Source organism: Coregonus clupeaformis, chromosome 21, assembly GCF_020615455.1.
Source record: "Coregonus clupeaformis isolate EN_2021a chromosome 21, ASM2061545v1, whole genome shotgun sequence".
Taxonomy (NCBI): domain Eukaryota; kingdom Metazoa; phylum Chordata; class Actinopteri; order Salmoniformes; family Salmonidae; genus Coregonus; species Coregonus clupeaformis.
In genome coordinates this window covers 55,474,359-55,498,592 of record NC_059212.1, presented here as the reverse complement: position 1 = coordinate 55,498,592, position 24,234 = coordinate 55,474,359, and the positions used below count along the sequence as shown (strand labels likewise).

The 24,234-nt window shown below is 43.3% G+C and overlaps 2 protein-coding genes across 2 annotated transcripts; one reads left to right on the top strand and one right to left on the bottom strand.

The window, feature by feature from the left end:
- Positions 1–7,415: 7,415 nt before the first annotated feature.
- LOC121535451 (AP-1 complex subunit sigma-3-like) lies at positions 7,416–17,329 on the top strand. Its single transcript, XM_041842532.1, has 5 exons — positions 7,416–7,561; positions 11,360–11,538; positions 11,684–11,792; positions 14,600–14,737; positions 16,250–17,329. The coding sequence occupies exons 1-5, from the start codon at positions 7,559–7,561 to the stop codon at positions 16,283–16,285; spliced, it is 465 nt and encodes a 154-aa protein (XP_041698466.1). The 5' UTR covers positions 7,416–7,558; the 3' UTR covers positions 16,286–17,329.
- Positions 17,330–17,379: 50 nt separating this feature from the next.
- On the bottom strand, positions 17,380–20,461 carry scg2b (secretogranin II b). Its single transcript, XM_041842531.1, has 2 exons — positions 20,365–20,461; positions 17,380–19,604 (listed from the first exon to the last, which is right to left on the bottom strand). Exon 2 carries the CDS (start codon positions 19,602–19,604, stop codon positions 17,790–17,792), a length of 1,815 nt encoding a protein of 604 aa, XP_041698465.1. The 5' UTR covers positions 20,365–20,461; the 3' UTR covers positions 17,380–17,789.
- Positions 20,462–24,234: the final 3,773 nt, after the last annotated feature.

The following is a 24,234-nucleotide window of genomic DNA, read 5'->3' as shown; positions in this document are numbered from 1 at the left end:
TTGTCAACAAACACTATAGCCTCAACATGGTTATAAATTAAATGTTGATATCCTGGATGGTCAGTCCTTGCATCCATAGCTGTCTATGAATTTGAGTGGTTACATTTCTCCAGGCCCATCCCTCAGCTAGGATTCTAGCTTAAGAGTCAAATGAGCAATCATGAATGAGCTATCTACCACCTCTCATTGCCCATGGCTGTTGGTCACATACTGAATGAAGCCTTACATTTCCTTAACACACTGAAAAGTACCAAGGGGTGAATCCCATTTACATCAATGCATGACTGAAGTGAACATTTGACTTACAGTGGGGGAAAAAAGTATTTAGTCAGCCACCAATTGTGCATGTTCTCCCACTTAAAAAGATGAGAGAGGCCTGTAATTTTTATCATAGGTACACAAATTGAGGAAAATGGCACCTGTTTGAACTTGTTATCAGTAAAAAAAGAAACCTGTCCACAACCTCAAACAGTCACACTCCAAACTCCACTATGGCCAAGACCAAAGAGCTGTCAAAGGACACCAGAAACAAAATTGTAGACCTGCACCAGGCTGGGAAGACTGAATCTGCAATAGGTAAGCAGCTTGGTTTGAAGAAATCAACTGTAGGAGCAATTATTAGGAAATGGAAGACATACAAGACCACTGATAATCTCCCTCAATCTGGGGCTCCACGCAAGAACTCACCCCGTGGGGTCAAAATGATCACAAGAACGGTGAGCAAAAATCCCAGAACCAGACGGGGGGACCTAGTGAATGACCTGCAGGGAGCTGGGACCAAAGTAACAAAGCCTACCATCAGTAACACACTACGCCGCCAGGGACTCAAATCCTGCAGTGCCAGACGTGTCCCCCTGCTTAAGCCAGTACATGTCCAGGCCCGTCTGAAGTTTGCTAGAGTGCATTTGGATGATCCAGAAGAGGATTGGGAGAATGTCATATGGTCAGATGAAACCAAAATAGAACTTTTTGGTAAAAACTCAACTCGTCGTGTTTGGAGGACAAAGAATGCTGAGTTGCATCCAAAGAACACCATACCTACTGTGAAGCATGGGGGTGGAAACATCACGCTTTGGGGCTGTTTTTCTGCAAAGGGACCAGGATGACTGATCTGTGTAAAGGAAAGAATGAATGGGGCCATGTATCGTGAGATTTTGAGTGAAAACCTCCTTCCATCAGCAAGGGCATTGAAGATGAAACGTGGCTGGGTCTTTCAGCATGACAATGATCCCAAACACACCGCCCGGGCAACGAAGGAGTGGCTTCGTAAGAAGCATTTCAAGGTCCTGGAGTGGCCTAGCCAGTCTCCAGATCTCAACCCCATAGAAAATCTTTGGAGGGAATTGAAAGTCCGTGTTGCCCAGCGACAGCCCCAAAACATCACTGCTCTAGAGGAGATCTGCATGGAGGAATGGGCCAAATACCAGCAACAGTGTGTGAAAACCTTGTGAAGACTTACAGAAAACGTTTGACCTGTGTCATTGCCAACAAAGGGTATATAACAAAGTATTGAGAAACTTTTGTTATTGACCAAATACTTATTTTCCACCATAATTTTCAAATAAATTAATAAAAAATCCTACAATGTGATTTTCTGGAGAAAAAAATTCTCATTTTGTCTGTCATAGTTGACGTGTACCTATGATGAAAATTACAGGCCTCTCTCATCTTTTTAAGTGGGAGAACTTGCACAATTGGTGGCTGACTAAATACTTTTTCCCCCCACTGTAAATGGAAGTTGGGATTCTACACTGAACAAAAATACAAACGGAACATGTAAAGTGTTGGTCCCATGTTTCATGAGCTGAAATAAAAGATTCCAGACATTTTTCATACGAACAAAAAGCTTATTTCTCAAACAAATATTGCACAAATGTTTACATGCCTATTACTGAGCATTTCTCCTTTGCCAAGATAATCCATCCACCTGACAGGTGTGGCATATCAAGAAGCTGATTAAACAACATGATCATTACAGGTGCACCTTGTGCTGGGGACAAAAGCCCACTCTATAATGTGCAGTTTTGTCACAACATAATGCTACAGATGTTTTGAGGGAGCATGCAATTGGCATGCTGAATGCAGGAATGTCCAACAGAGCTGTTGCCAGAGAATTTAATGTTAATCTGTGTCCTCCCGAGTGGCGCAGTGGTCTAAGGCTCAGCATCGCAGTGCTAGCTGTGCCACTAGAGATCCTGTAACCACGCCAGCCCAGGACCTCCACATCCGGCTTCTTCACCTGAGACCAGCCACCCGGACAGCTTACAAAATTGGGTTAGCGCAACCGAATAATTTCTGCACAAGAAACCGTCTCAGGGAAGCTCACGTGCGTGCTCGTCGTCCTCACCAGGGTCTTGACCTGACTGCAGTTTGGTGTTGTAACCGACTTCAGTAGACAAAGGCTCACCTTCGATGGCCACTGGCACGCTGGAGATGTGTGCTCTTCATGGATTCATCTCGGTTTCAACTGGGTGGATGGCGTCGTGTGGGCGAGTAGTTTGCTGATGTCAACCTTGTGAACAGAGTGGGGCGGTGGGGTTATGGTATGAGCAGGCATAAGCTACGGACAACGAACACAATTGCATTTTATCAAGGCAATTCTAATGCAGAGATACCATGACGAGATGCTGAGGTCCATTGATGTGCCATTCATCCGCCGCCATCACCTCATGTTTCAGCATGATAATGCACTGCCCCATGTCGCAAGGATCTGTACAAAATTCCTGGAAGCTGAAAATGTCCCAGTTCTTCCATGGCCTGCATACTCACCAGACATGTCACCCATTGAGCATCTTTGGGATGCTCTGGATCGACGTGTACGACAGCATGTTCCAGTTCCCGCCAATATCAAGCAACTTTGCACAGCCATTGAAGAGGAGTGGGACATTCGACAGGCAACAGCCTGATCAACTCTATGTGTAGGAGATGTCGCACTGCATGAGGCAAATGGTGGTCACACCAGATACTGACAGCTTTTCTGATCCATGCCGTATGGTCCTCTGTAGCTCAGCTGGTAGAGCACGGCGCTTGTAACGCCAAGGTAGTGGGTTCGATCCCCGGGACCACCCATACACAAAAAAATGTATGCACGCATGACTGTAAGTCGCTTTGGATAAAAGCGTCTGCTAAATGGCATTATTATTATTATTATTATTATTATTATTATTATTATTATATGCCCCTACTTTTTTTTTAAAGGTATCTGTGACCAACATATGCATATCTGTATTCCCAGTCATGTGAAATCCATAGATTAGGGCCTAATGAATTTATTTCAATTGACTGATTTCCTTATATGAACTGTAACTCAGTAAAATCTCTTACATTTTTGCATGTTGTGTTTATATTTTTGTTCAGTGTAAGAGCTGAATCATTCAGCTAGTATTAGAATTGGTTCTTTAGGTAAGAAAGAGTTTATCAAATGGTTGTGTGTGTTTGATTCCATTGGTTTCACAGCTTGAGACTGGAAAATACTAGCTATGTTGATAGGGTGCGGTTGGGTCAATAGATTGGGTCAAAACTGGGTTGTGTATTAGAATTGGGTAAGAGTGTTTGGTTCCATTGGGGTCACAGCTTTTAGACGACTTCTAATGCTAGTTTTCTTGATACGGTGGGTCACGAGATCTTTCAATAAGCTGGTTCAAAACTGGGTTGTGTGTGAGGCTGCTTTGCAGCCTGGGCCAGGTTCTCCAGCTGATTCATGAAGGACCAGACCTCCTCAGGGGAACTGTGAGACCAGGGGCAGGTAGGCCGGGGCTGCCCGCCAATCTGAAACACAAAGGCACTAATCTCGGTTAACCCAGAACTAAAATCTTGTGTTATTTGGTCAGATTTATGTTTACGTAGTCTGTTCACAATAGAGATTACACAGGCACTGACATTACAGTTATTAGTGTTTGCAGTAATGTAATCTATTGGCCTTCGGCAAGTGTTACAATGTGCATTAACTGTAGCAGGGAATGTATTGGCATTTTCTGCTCAACCCTAGTATTGAATAAAATAAATATGAGTAAATGTAAGCAAAATCAATTAAACATGTTATGGGAGCATCTTCCCACTGATACTAAACACACAGACACACTGGTGCCCACCTTGGAAGAACGGAACTCATCCAATGGGTTTCGAAGCAACAAAAGAGGATGCAAGGAATCAAGGAAATACAATTGAGATTCTCCCTCACTAACTAGATCATATCACACAGGTATCTAACATGTCATACAATATAATACAGTCTTAAGCAACTTTGAGATTTGTATGGTCCCGTGTAGCTCAGTGGGTAGCGCATGGCGCTTGCAACGCCAGGGTTGTGGGTTCGTTTCCAACGGGGGGGCCAGTATGAAAAAATAAAAAATAATGTATGCACTCATACATTATTTGAGTGTAAGTTGCTCTGGATAAGAGCGTCTGCTAAATGACGTAAATGCGATGAATACAATCTTATAGTGTGCTGTACATAAAACTACTATAGCCACTGACGTAACACAGCCAAGCACCCCCAAGGCAAGGTCTCCCTGGAACCCTGTTCTCCTCTTCTACCTAGACCATGGGTCCATCAAAGGGACCTTTGGCAGACTGGAGGTCATCCGTCTGGAGATTCTGGACCAGCACGTCCCCTGATGTCACCGCTATAATAATATAACATGCCATTTAGCAGACGCTTTTATCCAAAGCGACTTACAGTCATGTGCGCATAAATGTTTACGTATGGGTGGTCCCGGGGATCGAACCCATTACCCTGGCGTTACAAGCGCCATGCTCTACCAATTGAGCTACAGAGGACTCTTTATCTGGGGGAAAGAGGAAGAGAACAGGGGGTGAGAGGGTGCTAGTCAGTAGATGGCCAAGCCAGAATGGACAAAAGAGCCAATGTTGACAGATATTTATTTTTCATTGCAGAAACTCCCATGGCATAGCCCCAAGCAATATCCAGACCATTGGTTTGTTATGTCTACTGCGCCAGTGTGTCTGTGCGTGCGTGTGTCCCCACCACCCTCGGGTCCCTACTCTTCTTCAGTAGTGGAATGAGGCTCTGGCCGAGAACATACACTCCTGAAGGGAAGATAACCTATTCAGATCATAGATGACTTTGTGCAGACAGTAAAAGTCTTACCCAAGGTGTGTGCAGACAGTAAAAGTCTTACCCAAGGTGTTGGTGTTAAAGTTATTCTCCAGACCATCATCGTTCACCTCTCTCTTGTACAGCCAGCATTATTCATCTAAACCAACAAAGAGAAACAGGCTTGACCCCCTCAATAGTTAAAGGAAAAATCCATTCAAAAACTATCTTTTGGTTTTTGTTTCATTAGTCCACTGTTGATTCAGTCCCAAAATGGTTTGCATGTCAGCAGTCAAGTTTTCAAGATATTGGACTTTCAAGAAGCAGTCAGTTGCCACAGCATCATGATGTGGAAAGTGATGCCGCGTTCAAAACAACTGGAAACTCTGAAATCTTCTACTTCCGACTTCAGTGTGTCCAAGACAACTGTGTAAAAAGAGCTCAGACTTTCCGACTTGAAAATCACTGGCGTCATGATTTGACCTAGTTTTTTTCCCCCGAGTTCCCAGTTGTCTTGAAAGCACCATGACACTTTGCTTCTTAAAAGTCCTATATCTTCAATATTCCACAGTGGAGTTTTGAAAAGAGTAGTTAGTAAATGGACTGTGTGGTGCCTAGCAACACTGATGGTGAAGTATTGCAGGTTAGTAAATATACTGTGTGGAGCCTAGCAACACTGATGGTGAAGTATTGCAGGTTAGTAAATGTACTGTGTGGTGTAAATGGACTGTGCGGTGCACTGCAACACTTTGATGGTGGGGTATAGCATCTGGAAGGATTCAGCAAACTCCCAGACCTTGTGTCTCAGACATATCCAGATGGTGAACGTATACTTCCTAGAATGAAAAGTAATTTAAAGTAATACAATAAAGCAGTATGGTCAGATGTAGTTCTTTATATGGAAGCTGAGTTCAGCATAAACTTTATAGCTGAGTTCACAAACACACATTCTCTCTTCTCTCTCTCTCTCTCTCTCTCTCTCTCTCTCTCTCTCTCTCTCTCTCTCTCTCCTTGTTCCTGGTATATGTGAACTGTACCACCTGGCCAAACAAAAGAGGGGATGTTGGTAAAACAGAAACATGATACTTCTATAGCCTATTCAAAATAAAGAAAGAAAGTTGCACCCAACAATTGAATGGGTAAACTTAATAACCAACGTTTCGGTAACGTTTCGGTAACGTTTCGGTAACGTAGTGCCTTTTTTTTAAAACCAGATAGCTTCTGTAGACTATGACAGCAGTATAGAGAGGCAGGGTGGGTTTGCCTTCTTGACCAATCTCTGGTTCCATACCTTTAGTAGCTTCCTACCACGGCCACATCCAGCTCCTTGGCCACAATGAGTTTAGCTGCGTGCTCATAGCCACTCCTGTTGGGACACACAACACACCAATCAATCAATCCATCCACGAAGTCACCATGTCACCTCTGTCTAATGCAACCAAATCAGAACAATCCCACCCCAAAGTTGAAGTAGATTGTCTTCTTCTTTGCAATGAAATCATGAAAACACAAACACCACATTACCCTCCTGTGCACTCTAAAACCGTCTGATTGTGTTGAAGTTCTAGGATTCTTCTGTGACACCTTATACAATGGGTCAGCTATTGTATGACTGAAGGAGAAGCCAACCTCAAATGACAAGGCACTTCATCTGTCAATGGGACTATTGTAATGTGAGTTACAAGAGGGGTTGTGTGTGTGTGTGTGTGTGTGTGTGTGTGTGTCTGGTAGTGCCATACATTGATCTAAATGAGCAGACAGCCTACAGCAAGAGTAATATCCTTACAATTGCAGATGATCATCAAAACCGACTAATATTTCAACATGATCATAAGAAACCAGACGATATTGCGATAGAAAGTCATTGCTTTTCACGTTCAAGTGCTCTGCTCTCCAAAGCCAGCTGAGTTGTGTCCAGTCCAAATGCGACAGACAAAGGTCACGTGCCTTCTAGTTAATTTGTTTTGTGTAGTGCTGCCCCAAGAACAACAAGCGCACTAGCCTATACAACACCATGTCAGGTGACACATTCATTCATTTGATTCTTTAGGCTACTTTTTTAAATATCTTGGGAAACGCCTGCACATTAAAAGTTTATAAATGCTAAAACAATTAAGCAAAACTGCTTAATAACCTTTAGCCTACCACTCAGTAGCCACACTGGCAATGTTTTTTTTAAACACTTTTAATTTAGCTCATTTTGCATCAGTAGGCTAATAGACCTAGCCTGGTACAGTGATCGCCTCCGTTTTTATACTACGGTACACCTTTCGAACACAACCAATCCAGAAAAAGAGAACTGGTGACGTAGCCTCCACAGGGCTATTCCCCACAGGGTCCAAGAGGGAGGAGTTTCCCAACGTTCAGTTCGGAAGGCAGAGTGAGCATTCTGGAGGAACAACGACAGCTATGCGCTCTTTCAGTTGTCAGACACGCTGTGCGAGGGTGAAACTATTTTACTAACTTTTATTTACTAAAAACGAACCCAAAAAAATCCTCTAAATGGTGAGTTGGTGTTGTGTTTCGTTTTTTTCAGGTGCATGACCCGCTGTTCTAATTTAGTAATGAGTCAGACTATTCCGACAGTGACTAGACTGCACCTGTAGCTGCCAGGTGTTTGTTTAGGATTTCTGAGTCCGTTTCAACTGTGTATTTGTCATTTATAGTTTGACCTCTCTATAAACTATAAATATCTTGATATAAATGCATCGTTTATTCTAAATGTTTGGTGTGTTTTGAATGGGTATGCTACAGTATTTCTGCGGAAGGGACAGTCGGAAGTAAGGGGTATTTCCTCCTGTGGAACAGGTTCCGTCCCTTGTCGCTTGGCAGGTGATTCTGCACTACCCTGGTGCAGTTGAAACCTTGGACAGGTTTATACAGCTTAGGCGTCATAGCCTATTTGGGACTCTGCCTTGTCTTTCAATAACTGTAAATACAGTGTTTTCAGAAAGTATTCATACCCCTTGACTTATTCCACATTTTGTTGTGTTACAGCCTGAATTTTGAATTTGACTACCAGTCAAAAGTTTTAGAACACCTACTTATTCAAGGATTTGTCTTTATTTTTACTATTTTCTACATTGTAGAATAATAGTGAAGACATCAAAACTATGAAATTACACACATGGAATAATGTAGTAACCAAAAAAGTGTTAAACAAATCAAACTATATTTTATATTTGAGATTCTTCAAATTGCCACCCTTTGCCTAGATGACCCATCTACACACAATACCCCACATTTTAGTAAATGTATTGATAATTAAATACATAAATATCTCATTTACATAAGTAATGCCTGAGTCAATACATGTTAGAATCTCATTTTACAGCTGGGAGTCTTTCTGGGTAAGTCTCTAAGAGCTTTGCACACCTGGATTGGACAATATTTGCACATTATTCTTTTTTTCACGTTGGTTGTTGATCATTGCTAGACAGCCATTTTCAAGTCTTGCCATAGATTTTCAAGCCGATTTAAGTCAGTAGGCCACTCAGGAAAAGTCTGTTGTTTTTCAGTAAGCAACTCCAGTGTATATTTGGCCTTGTGTTTTAGGTTATTGTCCTGCTGAAAGGTGAATGTGTCTGTTGGAAAGCAGACTGAACCAGGTTTTCCACTAGGATTTGGCTTGTCCTTGCTGATGACAAGCATGATGCAGCCACCACCATGCTTGAAAATATGGAGAGTGGTACTCAGTGATGTGTTGTGTTGGATTTGCCCCAAACATAACGCTTTGTATTCAGGACATAAAGTTAAGTTCTTTGCCACATCTTTTGCAATCTTTTTTAGTTCCTTATTGCAAACAGGATGCATGTTTTAAAATGTGTTCTGTACAGCCTTCCTCCTTTTCACTCCGTCATGTAGGTTAGTATTGTGGGGTAACTACAATGTTCTTGATCCATCCTCAGTTTTCTCCTATCACAGCCATTAAACTCCTCTGTAACTGTTTTAAAGTCACAGTTGGCCTCATGGTGAAATCTGGTACTGGTACTCCCTGTATATAGCTCCACATTGATCTGGTACTCCCTGTATATAGCTCCACATTGATCTGGTACTCCCTGTATATAGCTCCACACTGATCTGGTACTGGTACTCCCTATATATAGCTCCATTCTTGTGTATTTTATTTTATTCCTCTTGTGTTACTATTTAATTTGTTTAACTCTACATTGTTGGGAAGGGTTCGTAAGCTAGCATTTCACGGTAAACTACACCAGTTGTATTTGGCACGTGACAAATAACATTTGATTTGATCTGTATTTTTGTATTGACTGGGTGTATTGATACACCATCCAAAGTGTAAGTAATAACTTCACCGTGCTCAAAGGGATCTTCAATGTGTGTTTTATTGTGCCCATCTTTGTGAGGCATTGGAGAAGCTCCCTGGTCTTTGTGGTTCAATCTGTGTTTGAAATTCACTGCTCGACTGCAGGACCTTACAGATAATTGTATGTGTGGGGTACAGAGATGAGGTAGTCATTCAAAAACCATATTAAACACTATTATTGCACACAGAGTCCATGCAACTTATTGTGACTTGTTCAGCAAATTTTTACTCCTGACATATTTAGGCTTGCTATAACAAAGGGGTTGAATACTTATTGACTCAAGACATTTCAGCTTTACATGTTTAATTAATTTGTAAAAGTTTCTAAAAACATGATTCAACTTTGACATTATGGGGTATTGTGTGTAGGCCAGTGACACAAAATCTCCATTTAATCCATTTTAAATTCAGCCTGTAACACAACAACATGTGGAAAAAGTCAAGAGGTGTGAATACTTTCTGAAGGCGCTGCATATCTCTCTAAATGTCCTTGCCTCAAAAGTCCCAGAAATATCAATGGTTTTGCTGCCATTCATTAACAACAATACACATCTGCAGTGCAAGGTTGAGAAAAAAACACATTTTATATTAATTTAATTAATTTATGTATTCTGTATGGCTTTGCTGGCCAACGAATGGCTTTGCTGGCGTCGCCGGCTCAGTTTAACAGTTGACAACAACACACATCCTCAGAGAAGGCCTGTCCAGATATTCCAGTCAGCTGTGGTACTCTGAAGTCAACAATGGCAGGAAGATGAAACCAGAGAGCCCTTTGCCCCATTGGCTTAGTTCTAATGAATATCAAATTGGACATCCAGCTGAACAAAGCAAGGAAACACTCTCTAAACAGCACTAACACATCTCCTTTCAACTCTCTTGAACTCTCTTGGAAATAAAACAGTATCACTAAACGAAAGAGGTTGGGGAGGAACTGATTACATCTAATCAGTTACATGTAATCTGATTACCAAAAAACTGTAATCAGTTACGTTACGAGCAAACATATTTGAATCAGATTACAGATAATTTTGAAAAATGAGATGATTACTTTCTGTTTTCTCAATGACATTCAATTCAGCATTGAAAAAAGGCACAAGTTTGTCCCACCTGAGCGAGTCTGACCACAAGTCAGAAACCACTATGATGAAACACCAAATGCGTTTGATTTGATCCTTTTAGTCTTCTTCTAATGCCTCTTAAAGGGAGAATAATCCAACAGTAACTGAAAGTAATCAGATTACGTTACTGAGTTTGGGTAATCCAAAAGTTATGTTACTGATTGCAATTTTAGACGGGTAACTGTAATGGATTACATTTAGAAAATAACCTAACCAACCCTGATTGGTATCTGCTTACCTCCATCCCATCCCCCTCTCTCTCTCGCTCTTTCGCTCTCTCGCTCTCTCGCTCTCTCGCTCTCTCGCTCTCTCTCTCGCTCTCTCGCTCTCTCTCGCTCTTTTCTCAGGTTGACTTACCGTTTATCCGGTCCCGCTCTTTCCTTTCTGCCTTTTCTCAATTACACCTCCCTTTGTCATGTGACTATGGTGTTAGTTTAGCGTTAGGTTAGTAGAGTTACTTTTTAATAGACTGTCAATAGCAATAACTTAATAAAGGGGACCTTTGTATAAAGCTTGAGTCAGACGTAGGCAGTCGTTCAGGGACTCGCTGTGTGTGTGTGTCTGTTTCTCCAGTTTTTCAGCCAATTTCTCATCTCTGAAATAGATCTATGGTAGTTAAATATGAAAACTCCTTTTAAACACATTGTTTGGTATGAACATTGATTAATTCTGACCCTATTCATTGATAACTCCTGATCTAACATGAAAGGGTTGGTTTACTGTATACTGTTATTTCTGAATTGTGTAACCCTTTCACCTAACTACCTGAACGAAGGTTGGAAAGATAAATATTGGAACCCAGCGTTCTGCCCTATATTTCTCTCTCCATGTGCTCTCCTAACCCATCTTGTCCTGTAGATGCGTTTCCTGCTCCTCTTCAGTCGCCAGGGCAAGCTCCGCCTCCAGAAGTGGTTCACGCCCATCCCCGAGCGAGAGAAGAAGAAGATCATCAGGGAAATGACCACCATGGTGTTGGCACGGAAACCACGCTCCTGCAACTTCCTGCACTGGAAAGACCTGAAGATCGTCTACAAGAAGTGAAAATGGGAGGAGGGCGGGGAGGGGGAGGGGAGAGCACACTGCTTACTGTTTATCTAAGGTTGCATCTCAAATTCTAAGTAGTCCAAAGTGGAATACCACCACCACTCTAACTGTATTGCCCCACCCCTCTCTGTACTTTAGGTATGCCAGTCTGTATTTCTGCTGTGGTTTGGATGCTGAGGAGAATGAGCTTCTAGCCTTGGAGGTGCTGCATCGCTATGTGGAGCTGCTGGACAAGTACTTTGGCAACGTACGTAAGGGGACACCTTTCACCCAGCACTCTCTTTATTTCAGTTGATCTCTCTCTCTCTCTCTCTCTCTCTCTCTCTCTCTCTCTCTCTCTCTCTCTCTCTCTCTCTCTCTCTCTCTCTCTCTCTCTCTCGCTTTCTCGTTGAAGTCGGAAGTTTACATGCACCTTATCCAAATACATTTAAACTCAGTTTTTCACAATTCCTGACATTTAATCCTACTACAAATTCCCTGTCTTAGGTCAGTTAGGATCACCACTTTATTTTAAGAATGTGAAATGTCAGAATAATAGTAGAGAGAATGATTTATTTCAGCTTTTTTATTTTTTATCACATTCCCAGTGGGTCAGAAGTTTACATACACTCAATTAGTATTTGGTAGCATTGCCTTTAAATTGTTTAACTTGGGTCAAATGTTTTGGGTAGCCTTCCACAATAAGTTGGGTGGATTTTGGCCCATTCCTCCTGACAGAGCTGGTGTAACTGAGTCAGGTTTGTCTGCCTCCTTGCTCGCACACACTTTTTCAGTTCTGCCCACAAATGTTCTATAGGATTGAGGTCAGGGCTTTGTGATGGCCACTCCAATACCTTGACTTTGTTGTCCTTAAGCCATTTTGCCACAACTTTGGAAGTATGCTTGGGGTCATTGTCCATTTGGAAGACCCATTTGCGACCAAGCTTTAACTTCCTGACTGATGTCTTGAGATGTTGCTTCAATATATCCACATAATTTTCCTTCCTCATGATGCCATCTATTTTGTGAAGTGCACCAGTCCCTCCTGCAGCAAAGCACCCCCACAGCATGATGCTGCCACCCCCGTGCTTCACGGTTGGGATGGTGTTCTTCGGCTTGCAAGCAACCCCCTTTTTCCTCCAAACATAACGATGGTCATTTTGGCCAAACAGTTCTATTTTTGTTTCATCAGACCAGAGGACATTTCTCCAAAAGTTACAATCTTTGTCCCCATGTGCAGTTGCAAACCGTAGTCTGGCTTTTTAATGGCGGTTTTGGAGCAGTGGCTTCTTCCTTGCTGAGCGGCCTTTCAGGTTATGTCGATATAGGACTCGTTTTACTGTGGATATAGATACTTTTGTACATGTTTCCTCCAGCATCTTCACAAGGTCCTTTGCTGTTGTTCTTGGATTGATTTGCACTTTTCGCACCAAAGTACATTCATCTCTAGGAGACAGAACGCGTCTCCTTCCTGAGCGGTATGACGGCTGCGTGGTCCCATGGTGTTTATACTTGCGTACTATTGTTTGTACAGATGAACGTGGTACCTTCAGGCATTTGGAAATTGCTCCCAAGGATGAACCAGACTTGTGGAGGTCTACACATTTTTTTTTCTGAGGTCTTGGCTGATTTCTTTTGATTTTCCATGATGTCAAGCAAAGAGACACTGAGTTTGAAGGTAGGCCTTGAAATACATCCACAGGTACACCTCCAATTGACTCAAATGATGTGAATTAGCCTATCAGAAGCTTCTAAAGCCATGACATCATTTTCTGGAATTTTCCAAGCTGTTTAAAGGCACAGTCAACTTAGTGTATGTAAACGTTTGACCCACTGGAATTGTGATACAGTGAATTATAAGTGAAATAATCTGTCTGTAAACAATTGTTGGAAAAATTACTTGTGTCATGCACAAAGTAGATGTCCTAACCGAATGGCAAAACTATAGTTTGTTAACAAGAAATCTGTGGAGTGGTTGAAAAACGAGTTTTAATGACTCCAACCTAAGTGTATGTAAACTTCCGACATCAACTGTGTGTCGCCTCTTCACTGTTGACGTTGAGACTGGTGTTTTGCGGGCACTATTTAATGAAGCTGCCAATTGAGGACCTGTGAGGCGTCTGTTTCTCAAACTAGACACTCTAATGTATTTGTCCTCTTGCTCAGTTGTGCACCGGGGCCTCCCACTCCTCTTTCTATTCTGGTTAGAGCCAGTTTGCGCTGTTCTGTGAAGGGAGTAGTACACAGCTTTTTACGAGATCTTCAGTTTCTTGGCAATTTCTCGCATGGAATAGCCTTCATTTCTCAGAAAAATAATAGACTGACGAGTTTCAGAAGAAAGTTATTTGTTTTCTTGCCATTTTGAGCCTGTAATCGAACCCACAATTGCTGATGCTCCAGATACTCAACTAGTCTCAAGAAGGCCAGTTGTATTGCTTCTTTAATCAGCACAACAGTTTTCAGCTGTGCTAACATAATTGCAAAAGGGTTTTCTAATGATCAATTAGCCTTTTTAAAATGATAAACTTGGATAAGAGCGTCTGCTCTGGATAAGAGCAGACGCTCTTATCCAGAGCGACTTACAGTTGGTGAGTGCATACATTATTTTATATACTGGCCCCCCGTGGGAATCGAACCCACAACCCTGGCGTTGTAAATGCCATGCTCTACCAACTGAGCTAGATCCCTGCCGGCCATTCCCTCCCCTACCCTGGACGACGCTGGGCCAATTGTGTGCCGCCCCATGGGAACACAGGACTGATGGTTGGATTAACATGAACAATATCTACACTGTATTTCGGATCAATTTTATGTTATTTTAATGGACAAAAAAATTGCTTTCTTTCAAAAACAAGGACATTTCTAAGTGACCCCAAACTTTTGAACGGTAGTGTATTTCTCTCTCTTTTCCTCCCATTTCCTTCCCTTCTGATTCAACCTATTTCTTCCCAAACTATGACTGAAACTGCACTGCCTGCATAGTATATATTATTTAACACACAGTAAAATGATTCCTGCTAGACTGGACAGTACCTCTTGAACCTTGGGTGATTTCTTCTTCCTCTCCCCATGCAGGTGTGTGAGCTGGACATCATCTTTAACTTTGAAAAGGCCTACTTCATCCTGGATGAGTTTCTGTTAGGGGGAGAGGTACAGGAGACGTCCAAACTAGTGGTGTCCCGCTCCATCGAGGCCTCGGACATGCTACAGGAGGTGAGAGAAATGCCACAGTCAGGGTAGAACCTGCTTCGTAGGGACTGATCTAGGATCAGTATTTCTGCCTCCAATCTTAACTGAGACTATTTGGGGGAGAATGATCAGTGTCTAGAAGCAACATGGGAAGACACTTTATCTCATGGTCTGATATTTACTTGGTATTTTCATATGTAATTACATAATAATTAGCTCTAATTAACCTATTGTTTATTTGAGATTGAACACACGAGCATAGCTATACCATTTAGTAACAAGTTGTTACCAATTTTTATGAATTATTTCTAGTAGGTACTCAAAAGTAGCCATTTTACCATATAATTCCTTAGTAATGCCAGGTGAAAGTGGACTGTTGAAAAAGTGTTACTGTCTCAGCATGGGTTGATAATGTGCAGCAGCTGACTGACTTCCTGGTGAGCTCTCCTCTCCTGTCTGTCTCAGCTAATAGGCTTCCCTTCATGAACCATATTAACTTGTGCCAATACTCATGGACCTATTATGTCTCTCTTCTCTCTCTCCTCTCTCTCTCTCTCCTCTCTTCTCTCTCTCCTCTCTCTACTCTCTCTCCTCTCTCTCTCCTCTCTCTTCTCTCTCCTCTCTTCTCTCTCCTCTCTCCTCTCTTCTCTCTCCTCCCTCTTCTCTCTCCTCTCCTCTTCTCTCTCTCCTCTCTCCTCTCTCTTCTCTCTTCTCTCCTCTCTCTCCTCTCTTCTCTCTCTCTCTCTCTCTCTCTCTCTCTCTCTCTCTCTCTCTCTCTCTCTCTCTCTCTCCTCTTTCTCCTCTCTCTCCTCTCTTCTCTCTCTCTCTTCTCTCTCTCTCTCCTCTCTTCTCTCTCTCTTCTCTCTCTCTTCTCTCCTCTCTCTCCTCTTTCTCCTCTCTCTCCTCTCTTCTCTCTTCTCTCCTCTCTCTCCTCTCTCTCAGAAAGAGAGACTGATTGAGATTATTCTTCTATTTACATTATTCTTCAGTTGCTGTAGGTCTGAGCTTTGGCAGTAGCTGTCTGCTTTCTGTATTGTCCGTCTATCCTGAGCTCTTGGTGGCGCTATAGACGCACTAAGCCAGACTCTCACTCTGCATGGCCTTCTCTGGTTTCACACCATCTTCTTGCTTCGGGGAATAAAAAGTAACTTTTTTGATCTAGTCTAATGAACGTGCATGCTATCTGAACTTGTTGCATCATCACGCTCATTTTAATCTTCACCATCATCATCATCATTGCTATAGGCTGAGATTGACAACAGTGATTTTGGTCTGGAGCTTGGATGGCCTTGAATGTGGACAGAAAGGTTAGAAGCTAATGATTGTGTTCGTAGCATAGTAGTCTACAGTGTGTTGGCGTTCTACGCTCCTATGGCTTCTTCACGGATGTGTGATGCATACATTTAGAATGAGAATCATTCCAATTCTATGGTTTGATGTTCTGTAGGTGTGGCTATGAATATTAATCACATTAGGACAAGGCTTGTTGATATGGAGATCACACGTGTCATCTGTCCCTCCTTCTCTCCGCTGTAGACCATGGAGGAGTACATGAGCAAGCCTGCATTCTAACACTGGGAAAATGGATCTACACACACAAGAAGGAATCTGGACAATTCCAGAACTGGAAGTCTTCCTACTGTAGAGAATCCATGGAGTTATGAGTTCTATAATTATATGTATATGGCTGAATCTGTCTCCTGAGGCAGGCAGGGTGTTTTTTATATAGGGAAGTGCAGTGAAATGTATCTTGTTCTGTAAATAGGACATTATCATGGTGACCAGTAATAAATAATGCTTCATTTTCCTCTATTAGGTCTAAACTGGAAAGATATGGAAGAGACTCATTGATTGAGCTATTATCAAATGTATATTGATATGGTCACCCATCCCTCTGGATCATTGATGTACATTGAAGTTACTGAAAACTGTGGTTATCACCAACAAGTGCTTTATAATCAATACTCATAGATTTTTTTTAATGACATATATGTACGCTATATTGACATTTTAAGAAGCGCCTTTTTAGAATATGTATTTGAAGTTGTGTTTTAAATGTATCTTATAGACTAGCCTTTTCTGTGTAACTTGGTGTAGGACTACATCTTTTTGGAAAGGGAATGATTATTTATGAGGGTGAATGTCACTGTTTGTTTTTTATATAACTAATTATGGATCTTGAATGTTGAAGACGGAATTAAAAGTTGTTTTTTGATAAAGAAGGCTCTGATTTATATTTCTGTTGTAGGCTAGACTATTTGATGTTCTTCATTTTTTTTGACGTTTTATATGCGTGAGCTGTCCATGGTCCTGAAGTTTTGAAAAACAAACTAGATAAACATTGATAAAACAAGCAAATTTATCTGTAGAATTGTTAATTTATAGGCAAACACTGACACTTTACTTTCTTTATAATCTTACCTCGAGTTGGTGTTGATTCCACCTCGGAATTGTCCTTTCAACCTTATTCAGGTCCAAGCTTGCTCAAGAGGGATGTGAAAAATAAACTTCTCGCACTTTCATTCTGTATTCAAGCTTCAATCAGAAGGCATATCTAATCATCAATACCTAATCATCACTGTCAATCAATGTTTGATCATTCAGGAGGTATTTCTAATCAATGTAGTGTTTATTAATAAAAAAAACAGAACACAGCAAGAAGAAAATAATACTTCTAATGCTTTATTCATCTCCAACTCGTCACATATTATTGAACACGTACAAAATGGTTTAAAAATGAGCATATATACCACAACAATAGAGAGAGTCCAACGATTACAGAGCTTGCAGCGTTACAGGGTTGGAAGGCAGGATGGTGAGGGTCTTACTCTAGCCTATATCAGGGAATGACATTTTCACAATGTTACAAGATTGGGAACTCACAAACCCAGATGTTTACACAACACACTTTGCCTCCATCCCCAGCACACTGATATAATTCATATATGTTACTTCATGTATATACACATTTTATGTAAACCAGAGTACGTCCAGCAGACTGGTAATTTTGATATAGTATAAACATGACTTATTAATATTTCATTAGAGGATGCCGCGCGCGTCTTCAGAGCGTAGCTTACATTCCAGCAAACGGTTTTCCGCGATGTTCCTTTTCCTGCTCTTTCTCCGTCTCTGGAGCCGCCGTCTCTGGCGTTACCTCATCTTTCACCTGCGTCTCCGTGGACTCCACTACCTCCTCATTAGCTTCTGAATCTCTATTTGTTTGCGTGCCTGCTTTCTCACTGTCCGCTTGGTCAAAGTAATCTTTCATGGCTTGTTCGTATAACTCATAAGGAAACTGTCCGTTTGCCTGAGATTGGGTGTCGCGTTTGTTGATGGTGCTAGGGTACTCCGTTAATATTTTGGCCGCCAGAAATGTTGTTATCTCGTCTTCATCCGCCTCATCATCGTTGTCGGCTTCTCTCCTAAAGGGCATCTTGTTGAGCTCCGACATAAATAAGTTTTCCCTTCGGCCGGACGGAGCTGGGATTTTTGCAGGAGCCGCTGGAGGAGCCACTGGTGCTGGTGCTGAAACTCTCGCCGGGGCGGGTGGTGCTGAAACCCTGGCCGGGACAGAGACACTTTTGAGCGGCCTCCGACTCACAGGATAGTCGTTGCTGATGGTTTCCATTTCGATTATTTTCAGGAAGTCTTCCTCGTCCATGTCTTCAGGAGCGTTTTTGACTGGCAGTCTCCGGCTGTAGTATCTGATCTTCGGTTTGGTCCTGTAGCGGGAAGAGACTTGAGGGTGACGGTCTAGTTTTCTGATCTCCTCGGTGATCAGCATATCAATAAGGTCCTCCGGGGGGATGTGGAGCTTGAGGGAGATCTCTAACAGCTCGTTCAGGGCCCGGGGGTCCACCAGGGGGTGGCGGATCACTCTCTTGTTTTGCTCTCCAGCTTGCCTCTTGGCTGTCTCATGTTCACTCATCTCCAGGATCTTCAACAGGTAATAATCCACTAGTTTAGTATCATCCTCTGGGTCCTCTTTGTCCTGGCTGGCTCTGCGTTGCACCTGCATTCCGTTGCCCTCCTCCTCCTCTTCATCCTCGTCATAGTTCTGCTCCAGAGCCCTGTCGAACTCCTCGTGGCTCCCGTTCACCACCTCCTCCGTCTCGACCTGCTCCTCTAAGGGAATCAACTCCTCCCCGCCCGCCACGTCCTCGTAGGCCAGGTTCCTCAGACTGAATAAATCGTCGTCATCATCATCGTCAAAGATTCCGCGCTTCTGGCCGTTGGATGTGGATAGTTTCCCCAGTTCTTCGAAGATGGAGCGCAGGTTGGCGAGGCTCTGAGGGGTGTATTGTTGGTCCAGGTCCTCCGTGGCGCGCTTGGCGCTATCTCTATTCTCCTCGTCCTCGAACATCAGCGGGTACTTCTTGTGTGGCCTCGGGAAGCCACCGTAGACAGGCGCATTTACGGGGTTGCCTGTGTTCACCGATTGGTACCTGTGCGTGCGGCGCTCGTTCCCCGGCACCACAGGAACGGGTCTGGGGGGACTAGCGGGCTGCTCCTGGAGGGTCCTGAGCAAGGCTCTCACCAGCTGCTCAGCCGGGATGTCTTGCTGCCTCTGGGCCGGCGAGGGAGACTGCCTTTCGGGTGCGCCTTCATCCTGGAGAGAGGCGAGCTGGAGGAGGATGCGGAACTTCTCGACCTCATCATAGTCTCTTGTTGGCTCCTCTCGCTCTCGGCCCCCGTCTGTCCGCTGCTTCAGGCTCTCGATGTACTCCAGGGCTTTGATCATGTCGGAGCTGGGCGGGTAGGCAGCGGGTTGTCGGTCCTCGGACTCCCCGCCTCTGAGCCTGTGGTGGCGGGGGAGGGATGCACACGCATGGAGGAGGCAGGCGAGAACGACAGTTTTCCCCGTGGATAGCTTGGGGAGTGACAGCATCTTCATATCGCCAAGAGAGAGAGAGAGCGAGAGAGAGAGATGAGTTTAACACAATAATATACCTGCACATTTTTTACATTTTATCTGAGATTCTATCTTCGACATTCTTAGAATCTTCTAACTCTTTAAGGATGTTACCACCACACTCCAATGCAAATTATTATTTTAATGCAAAGTCCACAATATTTGGCCAGAATCACGGTTTCAATTCATGCCGAGTTCATTGATTACCCTTGTAAGTGATGAATGCTATATAACACAAAACTGTTTTCACGCACGCATCATGCACTCATTCAATGCACTAATTATCAAAAGTAGGCTATAGCGAGAGCAGGGTATAATCACCCACCAAGGAGAAGTGGGCTATATTTGTGAATCACTGTTTTTAAATGACTAGACTACATCACAGGATGAGTCACTGCCCGTTGTCAGGGCAACCTTTCGCTTGTGGCTGCCTTTCTCCAAACCATCTCGATTAAACACATTTCCGAAGGATAGAATAATAATTAATTCACATCTCAATGTTGCCCAATGAAAAAACGCATTAGACTATTTGGCATGCATCACAACAACATGCACACAGCTATCAGTTATTCAAATCAATTCCAAGCGATTGCCGAGATCTGATAAGAGATGAGAACTTGAGTGAGATGAGATGAGGAGAGAGAAAATGTAAACATGGAACGCTAGAAAGCACACAAATAACTTACAAACATCATAATCTTTGTTTGAGAAATATAAGACATGCATGAGTTTTTACCTTTGGCAAGTAGCTCAGACGACAGTAGTAAACGTGTATAGCATCTCCTCCCAGTCGTAGCGCGAGCGATTCTGTTTTCAGCTCCAGGACAGCTCCCCGCGATATATGAGGCAACACCTGACTCGCGCGTCATCACAGCAGCACGCACGCAATACCCAGCCTTTGGAAATCCATAATACATGATTTAGGCTTATGATATAGCATGCTAAGAAAGGCAGTGTGCTTAAAATAGACATGGATGTTGTCTGTTTCTAGCTGTATCAATTGTTATTCAAGCGCTATTCACTGAAAAAGTGGTGGGTTATTTTTGGGCTTGTCCCAATTAGCTTTGTGAAGGCCAATAGTTATCACTGTGACATCAATTCTTACTGCATTTAATTGTATAGCTTAATTTACCACCCCAGTCAGATTGCAATTCTTGTAAACATTCATTTGCTAATGAGGCACACATTTACTCAAGCAGTAAGCAATAGCCTAACCATAAAAACTACAACAATAGAAATCACCTTACAATTAGCCTATGTCTGTTGACATCCATTGCAGTGATTTGCATTAGCCTAATGGAATTATGAGAAAAATAAGGCGTAACAAGGAGTTGTTTATTATCCTATTATATCCCTCCCTCGCGGAAGATAAGAGGTTAAAACCACCGGCGATGACTCACGCGCTGAACCCACCACTGAGGCACTGCGAAATCGCTGTCGCAGTCGCAGTTCTCTGTCTCGCTTGTGGTCTGCAGAGAAGAGACGCCGCGGGTGATAAATGCATCTACTGGCATGGCTCGCGCTCCTCCTGGTATAGTGATTTTAAAATCGGGCCATTGATCAGGACGCCCATCACAACACGTCGCGGGCAGGTTAGGGTCCTGGTGGCGCCAAAGCAGTGTCAGGCGCCAAATAATAAAAGCTGTGTATCAACAACATGCCAACAGGCCTACCCAGTTATAGAAATGTAATAATATGTATTGGTGGGAATTTATACAGGGAATTTAATACCGGGATTTCAGATACACTATATATACATAAGTATGTGGACGTAGCGCCTAAAAATCGCCTGTCCTCAGTTGCAACACTCACTACCGAGTTCCAAACTGCCTCTGGAAGTAACGTCAGCACAAGAACTGTTCGTTGGGAACTTCATGAAATGGGTTTCCATGGCCGAGCAGCCTAAGATCACAATGCGCAATGCCAAGCGACGGCTGGAGTGGTGTAAAGCTCGCCGCCATTGGACTCTGGAGCAGTGGAAACGCTTTCTCTGGAGTGATGAATCACACTTTGCCATCTGGCAGTCTGACGGGCGGATGCCAGGAGAACGCTACCTGCCCCAATGCATAGTGCCAACTGTAAAGTTTGGTGGAGGAGGAATAATGGTCTGGGGCTGTTTTTCATGGTTCGGGCTAGGCCCCTTAGTTCCAGTGAAGGGAAATCTTAATGCTACAGCATACAATGACATTTTAGACGATTCTGTGTTTACAGCTTGTGGCAACAGTTTGGAGAAGGCACTTTCCTGTTTCAGCATGACAATGCTCCCTGTGCACAAAGCGAGGTCCATACATAAATGGTTTGTCGAGATCGGTGTGGAAGAACTGACTGGCCTGCACAGAGCCCTGACCTCAACCCCATCAAACACCTTTGGGATGAATTGGAACGCCGACGGCGAGCCAGGCCTAATCGCCCAACATCAGTGACCCACCTCACTAACGATCTTGTGGCTGAATGGAAGCAAGTCTCCGCAGCAATGTTTCAACATCTAGTGGAAAGCCTTCCCAGAAGAGTGGAGGCTGTTATAGCAGCAAAGGGGGGGATCAACTCCATATTAACGCCTGTGATTTTGGAATGAGATGTTCGACAAGCAGGTGTCCACATACTTCTGGTCATGTAGTGTATGTTTTAATCATATTCACACTTTTATTAATTGAAACCTCATGGATCCTCATAAAACCCAGCAAATTGAGTCATTTCAATTATGTAACCCGCATTGACGCCCAAACTACAATACTTCTCATTGTTCCTCTGCCTTCTAAAGTGCTTCAAACTATTCACGCAGAGCTCAATAAACTCCCAGCATTCACTCAGAAGTGCTCTTACAATTCACCCTTGCAATGCCCTCCACACTTCACATAACCATCACATCACATGACTTGCTGTCATCATGTGCAATAACTTGAGCTTTTTACATACCCACCAAGGCTGTAGCCATTCTGACTAACTCCTCCCTCCATACGTCCTGAGGTTCTACACGTTTCACTGCTATTGGAGGTGTTTTGCTTTAACATTCCGTCAGCTGACTGTTCTCAAGGGAGAGGGCCTGGAGAGCCTCTCTGACGTGAGCAGACACATTCATTTGCATGAGTCTCACATGAAGATGTGTGTGTGTGTGTTTGTGTGTAGACGTGCTTGTGTGTGTATACGTGCTTGTGTTTTACTGTGTGTGTGTGTGTTTTTGTGATAGGGCTGTGTCAGTATAATCCCTCAGCATCATATATCTGACATCATCACACCCTCCATTCATAAAAATACAGCTTTTAGCCAGAGGGACAGAGATCAGGATTATGAGGATGAGGGACAGAGATCAGGGTTATGTGGATGAGGAACAGAGATCAGGGTTATGAGGATGAGGACCAGAGATCAGGGTTATGAGGATGAGGGACAGAGATCAGGATTATGAGGATGAGGGACAGAGATCAGGGTTATGAGGATGAGGACCAGAGATCAGGATTATGAGGATGAGGTAACAGAGATCAGGGTTATGTGGAGGAGGTAACAGATATCAGGGTGAAGAGGATGAGGACCAGAGATCAGGGTTGTGTGGATGAGGTAACAGAGAGCAGGGTTATGTGGATGAGGACCAGAGATCAGGGTTATGTGGATGAGGACCAGAGATCAGGGTTATGAGGATGAGGACCAGAGATCAGGGTTATTAGGATGAGGTAACAGAGATCAGGGTTATGAGGATGAGGACCAGATATCAGGATTACGAGGATGAGGTAACAGAGATCAGGGTTATGAGGATGAGGTAACAGAGATCAGGGTTATGAGGATGAGGGACAGAGATCAGGGTTATGAGGATGAGGGACAGAGATCAGGGTTATGTGGATGAGGACCAGATATCAGGGTTATGTGGATGAGGACCAGAGATCAGGGTTATGTGGAGGAGGTAACAGAGAGCAGGGTTATGAGGATGAGGACCAGAGATCAGGGTTATGTGGATGAGGACCAGAGATCAGGGTTATGTGGATGAGGACCAGAGATCAGGGTTATGTGGAGGAGGTAACAGAGAGCAGGGTTATGAGGATGAGGACCAGAGATCAGGGTTATGTGGATGAGGACCAGATATCAGGGTTATGTGGATGAGGACCAGAGATCAGGGTTATGTGGATGAGGTAACAGAGAGCAGGGTTATGAGGATGAGGACCAGAGATCAGGGTTATGAGGATGAGGACCAGAGATCAGGGTTATGAGGATGAGGACCAGAGATCAGGGTTACGAGGATGAGGACTAGAAACATGCAATCTTCTGCATTACTAATTTACAGTGAGCTCCAAAAGTATAATTGTTGTTGTTGTTTTGGCTCTGTACTCTATGACTATGAGTGTCACGCCCTGGTTCTGGGGACTCTTTAATGTTGAGCCAGGGTGTTAGTTTCTATGTTTAGTTTTCTAGGTTTCTGTTCTAGTTTGTTGTGTTTCTATGTTGGCCAGGGTGGTTCCCAATCAGAGGCAGCTGATTCTCGTTGTCTCTGATTGGGAACCATACTTAGGCAGCCTGTTGGCATTTTTGTATTGTGGGATCTTGATCCGTAAGGTTTGTGTTTAAACCCTAGGACTTCACGTATCGTTTGTTGTTTTGTTCGTGTGTACTCATTAAAATA